Source organism: Periophthalmus magnuspinnatus, chromosome 4 (genome assembly GCF_009829125.3).
Source record: "Periophthalmus magnuspinnatus isolate fPerMag1 chromosome 4, fPerMag1.2.pri, whole genome shotgun sequence".
NCBI classification, from domain to species: Eukaryota; Metazoa; Chordata; class Actinopteri; order Gobiiformes; family Gobiidae; genus Periophthalmus; species Periophthalmus magnuspinnatus.
In genome coordinates, this window is record NC_047129.1 from 3,197,857 (window position 1) to 3,210,271 (window position 12,415).

At 39.0% G+C, this 12,415-nt stretch overlaps 1 protein-coding gene across 1 annotated transcript; it reads right to left on the reverse strand.

Moving 5' to 3' along the window:
* Window positions 1–8,486: 8,486 nt before the first annotated feature.
* gfi1ab (growth factor independent 1A transcription repressor b) lies at window positions 8,487–11,587 on the reverse strand. The gene is made up of 6 exons (XM_033992176.2): window positions 11,356–11,587; window positions 10,639–10,836; window positions 9,825–10,171; window positions 9,440–9,577; window positions 9,191–9,356; window positions 8,487–9,023 (listed from the first exon to the last, which is right to left on the reverse strand). Exons 1-6 carry the CDS (start codon window positions 11,465–11,467, stop codon window positions 8,845–8,847), a joined length of 1,140 nt encoding a protein of 379 aa, XP_033848067.1. The 5' UTR covers window positions 11,468–11,587; the 3' UTR covers window positions 8,487–8,844.
* Between the last annotated feature and the right edge of the window lie 828 nt (window positions 11,588–12,415).

Below are 12,415 nucleotides of genomic sequence, written 5' to 3' on the forward strand. Positions count from 1 at the left end.
ACAATCTGGGATTAAATCTTAAAGACTTCACTCTTTCTGCACAATCACTCTCTAATTTACAACTGTTTTATTTAAGGCTACATTAGTTTAACTGGTGCTGAGATGCTCCCTATCTAAACCCAAAGGTTGGCAGTTTGCTACTACCACCATTATGCATTGTGCTGTGCCTTGGGCAAAACACTTCTCTTACTTTACTTTCTTAAAGTTACTGTGTGACTCAAATCAATGAATTCTGCCCCAGGCTGCCAACATATAAGAGATGAATAAAAAGACACATGGAACTGTTCACTCAGTTAACAGTACAGAATAGCAGTTTTATTGGACCAACTGATCCTTGTCTGCTCTATAGAATATGTAATTGTCCGTCCCCATGAGTATGAGTACTCTTCACTCACCTTGAACACTTTGATCTTTATTTTGGCTTGCCACAGTTAGATTAGTTAGTAGTGGTTTGGCTAATGTGCACAAATGTCTCTAATGTTTAACATTAGAGATAAAAAGATACAACTTATAAACATGGTCAACATGTGATTCTTGAATTAGATTACATAATATGTTGAACATGTTTAAATGTGCACTCTGGACTGAATATTGATGTTAATTTTAACATAAATTGTCATTGTCATGATTGTAGTGTTAGATGAGTTAATTTTAAACTCATTTTAAACTATTTAGGAAAGGTGAAATTATGTTGTTTTTTTCAAGAATCCATACTTGCTAAACTTAATATATTTAGCATCTGGGTATCAAAACCCTAGCACAAAGTGTACATTTTCACCTCTGTGTGAACTTGCTTTCTTCTACCTTGCTTTATATAGGCATGAAACATCCATCACTAGATGCAGAGTGAAGTCACAGCTTTACATTGTATCCATTATCTCGTCACACGTGTCAGCCATGTGAAACCTTTAAATATGGAGTAAAAAAGCTGCAGTTTCTTGTGCTTGTCACTTGTATTAAGCAGATTTCTTTTCTCTGTTTCAGCCCTAGAACAGAAGTGGGTACTTTTAATGTCAGTCCAAGGATGTGAGCGGGATGAGACATGACTCCTGATAAATGATGAAACCAGGCCACTGCAATGGGACCAGGAGCATCGCAGAGGGATTTAAAGCTCTCTCATGTACAGTTACAGGTACAGCTGAATAGAAAACCAAGGGCCAGACCTTCGGGATTGTCATGAGGTTAAAATGCGTATGACAGGTTTGACTACTCATCTTACTAAAACATAGTTAACATCAACATCATCATTACAAAAAAAATGCCTAATTCTCTCTAGTTTTGTCCTTTTTGTGAAGTTTATAATTTTACTTCCTGGTTGAACACAGGCAGCAGATATGACATATGTAGAGGTGTGTTACCTAGCAATAACATTAACAAGAGCCAAAATGTGTCTAAATTGCATGATAGTTTTGTTTTGACAAATTAAAGTAAAACAACACCTTTAATTTGTTAAATGAAGGTTTAAACTGTCAGAAAAATGCCTTCCTTCTGTGTAAATTGTCCCTGCATTTTGGATGGACTTGATGACAGTTGATGACGTGCAGTAGATAGAGGGATTCTATTTTTGAACTCACTGCTACTTCCTATGTCAGGTTTATCAAACTCAAATTCACAGAGGGACAAAATTTAAAACTGGGATGCGGGCCAAACTAAATATTTATTGAACAATTTTAACAACATCTGCATGTTTTTCTGAAGGGGTGGATTAAATTTGAGTGAAGCGACAGGTAGCAGACGCTAATGAGTGTCAACAGAAGTGGTAGGGGCCAGTGCCAATGTATTTGCAAAGCATTCTGGGATTCGTAGTATCAGTGTTGTATGCACTACACTGGTGTGGTGGCTGGTGGGCCAGCTCTAATACGTATTTGATATGATCTCGCAAAATTTGGCCATCGATATAATTATATTTGGCCCACAATTTTACAATTACAATTTTTGGTTTTCTAAATTTCTTCACAAACTGTTAGTTAACTTATGTAAAATTCTGATGAATATTTCCTTGAACAAGCCATGTTTAAGCTTAGGGTTTCTTTTTTCATCTCTCCTTGGTGAAATTCATCTGGAAGCAAGGTCACTGCTTCAGCAAAAGCTCTTTAACATTTTAATGGGTTACATAAATTAGCTACCTCAACCACTATCATTTAGATGGTTTAGGGGTAAGCCGAGACACAAAACCCACAAGAGCTAAACAAGACCACATGAGATTTTGACTTAATTAAGCGTATAATCATTTACTACAGGCTACATACCGTACCTTAAAAAATGACATATCTGGTTACAAAAAGGTGAGAGATACATCAAGTATTCATCTGTTAGAAATTAACTGGAAATCATCCAACTGATTTTTAAATATTATTGCCCTCAATGAGTGATTACATTGTAGAGAAGTTTGTTATTTTGTAGTAGGATGGTATTTCAGATGAGTGGTGTTAAAAACCTGCACTCCTGGACATACTGAAGTTCCCCTGCACAGTGATATGCAATGCTAAATGACGCAGATAAACATGTCTTAAATGTAGCCTGGCTCTCCTGTGTGGAACCCCTCCTCTCTCCCCCTTCTGGACCCATGCTGTTCAGGGCAGGCCCACATCAGAAGACAGCGCTCTAATGGAAAGCTTTCAGTGTGGTCAGTGCAAAGATGTGTGACCGTAACCACACAAGTCTCTGTAGGGCTCTACACAGCAATCTGCTACAATCTGCTACACTGCTTTCATCTATGGTTATGGCTGAGGAGCTTGGTTAACTCTGCAGTCTCTGTAGTCAACTTGGAATGTGGGAAATGTATGTAAAGATCTCCGGCTAAATGATTGAGCTTTTAACCATTAAATACACCGGTGATATATTACCATGTAATGTATTCATATAATGTTAGGCAATTATGTATAGTATAGTATAGTATATAGTACGCTAATATGACGTATAAAGTCCATAACATGATAATAATCTCTCTAGACCAACTGAGGGCCCCCGAGAAGCATCTTGCAAAGGACCCTCAGAAAACCAAACAACTAAAACATTTTCCCACTCCAGCATCCAGTGTTTGCATTTTTCAGACGACCATATTGTCATGACTGCTGTCAAAGGCCAATAAGTCATAGTTAATTGCCCATAAGGGTGTAGATTATCATACATCTATTAGTCAAGATAAACCTCTGTGATGTATTGACAAAGCCATAATAAAACATAAATATTGTGATATATCATCATTTACTAAAGTATTTCCACATGATACTACAAAAAGTGTCAACACATCTACACTACAGGGTTTGTAGTGTAGATGTGTATTTTGAACTATTTTTCAATGTTTGTTTGTCCCGTAAACAGAATTATTCTAGCCTGGCTCATTCCAGATTGATATGTGTAAGAGTTCTACACATTAATCATGCTGGGATGGCTCTCACTGAAAGCAACTGGGACCTACCAGGAATACTCCAATCTGATTGGTTGAAGCGTCAGGAGCATGCCAAGATGGATTCTTGAGACTTTGTGAACTCAAAAATATCACAAGAATACTTTTTGCTGTGCATATTTAGAATTATTTACGATATTCAGAAATTTGTCAGAGCCAGAAATCAAAGTCACAGCTTGCAGCACAGAGGTGAGAATATGTGGTGCAGTCCAGACTACCATGTATCATAGCTAATCCATTTATGGATATTTGGCTGCTGACAACAAACGTGGGATTTCCTCTAAAGAGTTTGAGTTATGACCCCGACCTCTATTGTAATATTCAGCATTCCTAGAAGGCACAATGAATATGCTTCACATCCACATAACTGCTACACTTGCACTGCTTTTCCACTAACTGCTGCATAGTAAAGGGCTCTTCATGCTCAGTTTAAATGCTAAGTTTAAATAGCCATCTCTGTCCACATGTAGGCTGTCAGCTACTTGTCTCTTGTTATTATTTTGCACTCTTTGAGCCTCAGCCTTTTCTTTCTGGGTGTCATGAATAATTTGTGTCCACGCCTTGTTGCTCCATGACAGCTGTGCAGTTGGTTTGCAGTCTGTTTTTCAGATCAGGTGAATAATGGATAAGGCCGTGCAACAAAAGAGCGGTGTCCTATATGAGCTGCACTTGTTGGGGAGGGGGACAGGGCAGTTTCGGTCACCAGCTAACTTCAGCTCAACTTGGTCAAATCACAAACAAGACTTCATTTTATGCAACGTAGGTACATAGTTTACTTAGCTCATTGCAGCCAGCTTAAACAAAGAGCTTGGCAATCAAAAAGCAATGGTTTGATTCAAAGTTGCTTCTGTTGTTTTTATGTTTTGGGAGCAAAACTGGATGACTTACTCAGACATCGGAAGGTTCACTGGCCTACAGCCAATCTGCTCCATGGGCCCTTCTGACCAACACCAATACTCACACAGCACATTCATACTTCGCAAGGTGGGTGAAGTCTCTTGTCTAATGACACAACAACAGTATGCACTAAAGCAGTGAGCTAGTTCTTAACCACAGGACTGGGTACCAAATTAGGGCCACACAATCACTGTGGCACCTCGTCTTCCATCCAAGTACTTACCAGGCCCAACCCTGCTTAGTTTTTGAGAGCAGACAAAACTCGGCGTTGAAAAAGTGGTAAAGTTTACTTCAATACTTCTTATTTTTCTGGAACTGGAAGTGGAAAAGCAGTTACCTGGAACCTCTTTCCCCCCTTTGCCTGTATGTGAGGTGAGGAGAGTGTTGAGATGGTTGAAAAGGTTTGAACTAGTTTGACTAGTTTGAGGAGTGTATGAAAAAGATGCAAAATTTAAAAAGGCAACTATCGTGATATACAATATAAATTCCTTGTAATCCATTTTTTTCCCACTGTAATACTATACTAATACCATGCAGTCTCCTATGGCTCCTTTATAGTTACAATTTTTTTTATATATATATATTGAGTCATTATCGCCTTTTTTATGACTCAATTTTATTTCAATCCTTATCTTAATATAATATAAAAGTCCATAATTTTGTATGACCATGGGAACGTTGTAATCAGTGCTTTTTCCACTGAGGTTGCCTGTATGAATCTTTGCTTTGAATCATCGCTCTAACTTATCTGTGAATGTAACTGGTCCAACCTGTGTCAGAGCTGCTGATGCGGGCAGGACTTTATTATGACATTATACACACAAAGGCAACTCAGCCTTTGGGGGAATAATAACATTTCTTTTGGTTTTTAAATCTTTTCACGGTAGGTCAGAAGACAGTTTATTTCCAGTGCCAAAGTCATGGCAAACAGTGGTGGTTGTGTAAAGCAGGGCATCTTATTGGCATTTAGTGTAGTTTGCCAACAACAGCAACTCCCAAAGTACTGACAAAGCTTTTGAAACAGTAGGGCTGCAACTAGTAGTCGATAAGAAGTGATTTTTAATGTACTTTTGTTTATTTTAATTTATTTATTTATAGATTTATTTAATTAGTTACAAATTTGTATTGTTTTAATACATGTTAACCAGATAAAAGTGGAAATGTGCCTTCTAAATCGAATATAATTACAAAGAAAGTATACTATTCATTAAAATCTTTTTATGACCATTTTGGTTGAATAGTGCTACTGTTTTTGTGATAAAATGTCTTTTGGCATATGTTTTCCTGTGTTTTGTAGTCCAGATAAGAATACATGATTATTAAAATAGTCAACAATTATTACAGTAGTCCAGTGTTTCTCAAACTATGGTATGCAAGTTCCTTCTGGTGGTTTTCAGATAGCTCTTCAGTTTATGCGTTTACCAGATTTAGAGTAAATTTGATCCACTTTTTGGTCCTCCTTTGGGTAATTTCTGTGGCAATGATGTCATCTAATATTATATCTTTAGCGTTAGATTAGTCCTAGTGCTTTTGTAGACCTTGTTTACTTGAATTAGAATAGGAAGTACTTGGAACACCAAATCTTTTCTTGGTAGCATTTCATGTAAAATGAACCTTTGCAGGAGTTAGTCACCATTATTACTATTAATCATTGCAATCCAGCCCACATATATGTAACACTGAAATTGTACTAACTCAAAGTGTCACAGTGCTTTAGAAAACAAAATCACAAATACATAACTCCAAAGTCTACATCTCTTTTATTATTCATGCTTCATTTACCGTCAATTATGAATTATTCCAATCCTCAAATTTTTATTGCAGTGCTCTATCTGTCAGGGGAAATTAGCCAACCCAGCCCCCTTATGTAGTGTATACAGTCAATGTGTGTACCCTTCGTAACCCTGGTGCACTGGTTGGCTCTGATTTTGGCTCTCTCAAATCGATGGGCTGCTCGTATTCATATTTGATAGCACCTCAGGGCAGTGGTAAGGCTAGGGGAAATCAGGGCAGGCTAATGGTTCACTTTAGACTTAAGGTTCAGAAAACTATGAGATTGCAGATGGGGCTCAAAGCACTTCAAGGCTTGGAGAGATTTGTTGGTTATTATTTTAAGCAATCAACTTGAAAGTGTATTCAAAAAGTTGATTCAAAACCAAATATTAAAGAGCCACTATGTAACTTTCTACCACCTGCTTTCCATGGTGAGTACGTGAGTACGCTTGGACTATTCCACAGTATGGCATTACATGATTATTTGATTTATTCATTTACATGTGTTGCTTGTTATTATTATTATTATAATAATCTAAAATACAATGCAAAAACATCCATCCTTGCTGTGAGGGGGTGGGTCACGACTCCTCAGATCTCACCTGTAACCTGGCCTGGTTCCTGCTTGTCTCCATGGAAATAGTTCATTTTAATGCCCTATTTTAGGCAAGCATATAGCATACCCTCCACTAGTAAAGTTACATAGGTGATGGAGTGGTTGTCTTATAGCTGAAAAGCTGGTGGTACAATTCTAGTTCTGGTTAGAGCCATTGAGTGTTTGGGCAACACACTTCACTCACCTGCATGTACCAAGTATGGATGTGGTTTGTCAGAGTGTGATTGCCGCATATTAGCAGCCAAGTCTTTGTCAGTCAGATTTAGGGCACCAAAACGTGCAATATAAAACTATGCATTACCTTAGATATTACACAGACTGTTTAGCCATACCCCTATACAATCGGCTTCTACTTAATTGGTTTCTTTTCCTATAAAAAGTCATTGGTACATTAAGCCATTTAGAGGCACCACCAATGTCAAAAACATAACCAGTGGTGTTAAATTGTACCTTATTGAACCCATCCCTAGCACATTCACACAATACAAAGTGTAGTGTTGAGTTTGTTTTTATTCCAGCAGAATACATGAGTGCGTACTGTTTCTTCTTCTCTGCTGCGCCTTAGTCCCAGATGTTCAAATATTCAGTATCTTGGCCCTAACGTGGCTGTAAGATTTTTCAAAGAGAAGTGAGGTGGAAAAAATCCTGGTGAGTCAGTGATTTCAATCATTGTTCACAGAAAAATAAAACGGATTGTTATTCTATCAGCAAAATGTTAGAAACGTTTGTCATGCATATGGGAAAATACGTTAATATGTTTGAACATGAATCTAATCAGTGCATTACTCTAAATAAATAAAATATACCTCTAAATTAGAAATGTTCTTTTAAAATTATATTATAAGAGCTATTTTTATAGGCCAATTAATTGTTTCTTAATATGATTGTTTTCAAATTTGTTATTTCTTATATTTTGAATCTTAGAAATTTCCAGCGTCTCTTTCACCCAAATTTCCACAAATCAGTACTGTGCAAACCACTAGTTGTTATCTAACCCTCTGCAAATATTATGCAAATCAGTAGTTCTGCATGTTATTTGCGCGTATACAGTTTAGCTTAACATTTGACACATTTTGATCACTGGCTATCAAATGCTGTTATGCTTTCTCAGCAATCCCAGTAACTATGTTTATTTGTCCCCAAACTTTAAAACGACAACCCCCGGAACCCCCATATCTCCGTCCCCTGCAACCCGGCTCTCTTCAGTTCCCAGCTGCTCTGTGCGGTTCTCTGTCTTCCTTTTGCCGTTTAACAGCAACAGCCACGAGGGAGAAAAGACATTTGGTTAACGGTCCTGTTTTGGGTCCAAACACAGAGCGCACAGTGGGCAAAACAAACATGCGCCTGTGGGCATTCCCAATCACGGCCTGTCTCCACCTCTGCTTTCCTTTGGCTGCAGTTCAATGGAGACCAGCTACAACGTAAACACGGACTGATCCGAGCTCATTTGTTTAGTATTTTTGGTTAAATACGAGGAAGATCAACAAAGAAGAAATGGCCGGCTTTTTCTGAAGATATTATGAGTAATGCGCCATTTCTTCCATTCAGATGGAAATAGGCCTACAAAGAAGTAAATACATAAAAATGTAGCGTATAGCCGAATTAAAATAAATATGAGTCTACTATAATTTACTGTGTTTTACGTTGGAGTCAGAAGTTAATTATTGTGATTAGGCCCAGAAGCCTGCGCGGAAGATGCTGCGCTTTTATTCAAATGATTCGATTTTTTTAGATGTTTTGTTTAGGGTGGATTACAATGTGCTCTGCGTAAAATACGATGAGGAATGCAACTTGGGAAAGCGTTATATTTATTTTGTAAACAAGACAAGAAGTTCACTCTGGCTTGTGCAAAATTAAAGCTTGGATAAGACGCACGTCTTTAGTGCGCGTAACCAAATCCCCCCTCAAATAGCCTTTTTCATTTATTTTTCAAAGCATAGCTTTATCTTCATTAAACGCCACCGCAACCATTTGGACACTCTGTGGCGTTTTACTAGTGTTACATGAATCCAAGATTTATAAATAAATACAAATAATAAAGACATAGTATTATATAATTTATCATAATTTAACGGATAAAGTCTTCATTTGTACCAATTCCTTCCGTAGGACATTTGTGCTACGTAGGACAAGAAGGCCAAACAGCTATTTATTTGAGTCCGTGTTGCGTCTCCTTGTGTCGCCGCAGGTCCACTTTTCTCTGAAAACCCTTCCCACAGAGGTCGCATCCAAACGGCTTGTATCCCGTGTGCTTCCGACTGTGCGTAATCAGGTTAGAGCTCTGGCTGAAAGCTTTACCGCAAACCTGACATTTGTGCGGCTTCTCACCTACACAGATAGCAGGAAGATAATTGGTTAGTGAGTCATTTGAATCCAAATATCAGCAAGATTTATTTCAATGTTTAATTTTGTGCTGTTTCCTATAGACCAATAAACCAGTGAATTACGCACCACTGGCTTTTTTACGCATAACTTAGTGTCGCCATGGCGCTCACCTGTGTGGATAAACGTGTGCTTCTTCATGTCGGACTTCTGGTGGAACCTTTTTCCGCAGTACTGGCAGGGGTACGGCCGCGTGTCTGAGTGGATTAGCAGGTGCGTGGACAGCGTGGACGAGCGCTTAAAACTCTTCCCGCAGATTTTACAGTCGAAGCTTCTCTCCTTTGACACAACGACACGGACTTAAAGCTTACGGAAACCCCCATAGAAAGGGCTATCTTAACGAGTAAATGTGCATTATTTACCTGTGAGTGCACGGCTTTGTGTTGCTCCAGACTGACCGCGTGTCCGAAAGTTTTACCGCAGATTTCACACGCGAAAGGTCTGGTTCCGCTGTGGGATCTGCGCACGTGCACCTCCAAACCGTGTGGCGTGGAGAAGACCTAGACAATAAAAAACGTACACTATAAGTCAACTGTATTTATGTCAAAAGGAGGGGAGTGAAGGCACGGGCAATGATTTAGGTTTATGCTACCCATATTTTGAGTGGGTCTACTGCAAGTGTTTGAAACCAATAGGTAATAATAATATATATAATATAATATGCTTTGTAATTTAGATTTTCTTTTTTCGATTTTGTGGAATGATAAACATTTGTGGTGGTTGTTTGGTCCTTTGCGCCTGGCTTACCTTGGTGCACTTGACGCACTTGTATGTCCCGTTGTGGATGAGACTGGAGCAGAGTAGATCTGTCTGGGCTTTGGCCTCGTGACTCTTGATGTCCGGATAGAGCAGAGATGAGGCGTGTCTTCGGTACTCGCCATAACTGCAGTCTTCTGGATACATAACGGGGCTGCGGTCACCGTAAAAGGCCACAGCAGAGCCGGGGCTCCGGTCCAGATTTACACGGTGTGGAGTGAGGCTCTGCGGCTGGAGAAGCGGCCTCGCACCCGGGGGGCTGTCCCACGCGTACGGCCGGAATGGCACGGTAAAGTGCTGGCTGTCTTCCACCAGAGGAGACAAGGACTTATCCGATGCTAAAAAGCACATGAGCGTTCATTTGTTAGACTGGTCAAAGGGGCATTTTGAATTTAAATTGTCATTAAAATTGTCTCCTCAGCTCGAACCAAACTAAGGATCTCAGTAAAAGTTCTTAAAGTAATAATATGTTTCATTAAAATGATACAAAAATAGAGATAAAAAATAGTCATGTCGTGATTGAAATGTCTGTGCCCTAAAGGCATAGGCTATCGTAAAAGAACAATTCAGGATTCATTTGGGATTTGTCAAGCTTTCTTTACCTCAGTTAACATGTATCTTGTCCTACAATTAGGCTATGCAAAGAATTCACTTCTGGGCAACATTTAGACTCTATAGCCAAACCAAACTAAACAGACCTTTATTTTGTCGTGCTAGGCCTATTGGTCTAAGATGAAATGGTTCAGTTTAGATTTCTGAACGCTGTCATTATTTTTTTATGCTGTGTACTCGTGCGTGCTCCTACCTGGTGAAGCGGATGGAGAGGGCGGCCTCCAGTAGTCCTCGTAGTCCGGTGACCGCTCGCACCCGCTGTCGGCGCAGCTGAGGGAAGACTTGGGAGAAAACTGAACCGTATCCAGCATCTGGGAGTCCGGAGACAGGCCGCAACGATCCACAGAGAGGTCCAGGGACTCGTCCAGATCCTCGGACACCCTGTCCGCATCTGAAGGAGAATTTAGTTCAGTTTTAGAATTGTATTAAGTTTAAATAACCTAAAACTCGATTCAAACCGTATAGGCTTGTTATATCACTAAAATATCTGGTTTAACTGGTCATTTTTTTCATTGGTCTTTCCCTTTAGAATGGGAGATTCATGACTAAACAAAATATTATGTTAACAGTTGTCATTAATCTTTATCTTTTAGAGGTGGTTGCTGCACTAGTCCAATGGAAATGTAGCTTATTTTAATTTGAAGTCAAAAATAGTACTACATTAAACTGAAGGGCCGGCTTTGAAAGGCTTCTACTAAAGACAATTCCATGGCATCAAACCAAAAAACAACTGAAAAAATACATATATATTTTTAGTCAACAAAGTTGACTGTGAATGCGTTAAAGCTCGTTTTACGCATGGGAAGATCGATACTTCAAATTATATGCCGTGTTGCATCAAACAAAATAGTGGTCCATTTATGATAAACATTGTTCTTATTAGTAAGTAAGTAAATAAACAGTTTCACACCTGAGCAGATCTGCGCCAGTATTGAATCCAGTTTACTGTAGTCATCCTCCAAACTCCGGGGCTGGTGATAGCTGTGTGCCTTTTTGCTCTTCACCAAAAACGACCGTGGCATTTTTGCTTCTGTATGTGCTTAAATCCGTTATAATCCAGTCCAAATTGTTGCAGTAATTTTAGTAAACTTTGTTAGCTCCACGGGACCAGGTGCTGTGAGCTCTGAGCCACTGCTGCCTCTGAACTCATCTGACACGTCGTGCGCTTAAAAGGCGACCGGACCTGACAGCTGAGCATGCGCAGTGGTCGGGTACCGTCTGCCAGGTGTTGCGGAGACAGGTGTCAGTACGCGATGACGTACAGGTGCATGGCTACGGTAACAGGAGAGTGACTGCAACACGGGAAGCATTTAATTTGCAGGCGCTGAAGCAATTGCGTAAGATATACAGATTGTGATTTTGCGTAATTGGGGTAGACTATAATATTAGCCTTTTTAAACAACGTGAATAAAGACGCGAGTGTAGAACGAGACTGTAAATAAGTAGCCTATGGGTAAATGTTTGGGTTCTTCTTCACTTCTTTTTACATTGTAATCCCTGTATTTCCCAAGGCAGTGTTAAATGAAATTATTGACAGTAAAATATAATGCCTTGTTTGTTGTCGGTGTTCTTTTACGTTTGTAGTTCACACATTCTTATTCATTATTATTGATACATGATGCATCCATTATGATACAAACAATAAAAAAATAAAATAAAATAATCAAAACACTAGCATATTTGTCCAAGTTATAAGCCTCTAAGCAGCATCATAATACAAAATGTCAGTCGTCTTAAATTACAAGCAACTAAAATAGATCAGAAATATATATCTTGTCTTCTACAATGAGTTTGTGGCAATAGACGAATAGAGTACATCACAGAATCAAGCTATAGAGTAACTGCACAGTTGTACTCATATATCATCACGTCAATGTACACATGCAAAGTAGCGTGGGACTCGGAATACACACTTCTGAAATATAAATAGAGAGATATCATTCAGAATTTTCCAGGAAATATGCTAATGA

Bases quoted from the DNA above. Each gene is read 5' to 3' on its own strand.
- gfi1ab (XM_033992176.2), bottom strand. From the start codon at position 11,467: ATGCCACGGTCGTTTTTGGTGAAGAGCAAAAAGGCACACAGCTATCAC. The intron at 9,578-9,824 runs GTAAGCCAGGCG...TTTATTGTCTAG, and splicing joins AGTGCGTCAAGTGCACCAAG to GTCTTCTCCACGCCACACGG. The intron at 9,357-9,439 runs GTAAATAATGCA...GTTGTGTCAAAG, and splicing joins ACAAAGCCGTGCACTCACAG to GAGAGAAGCTTCGACTGTAA.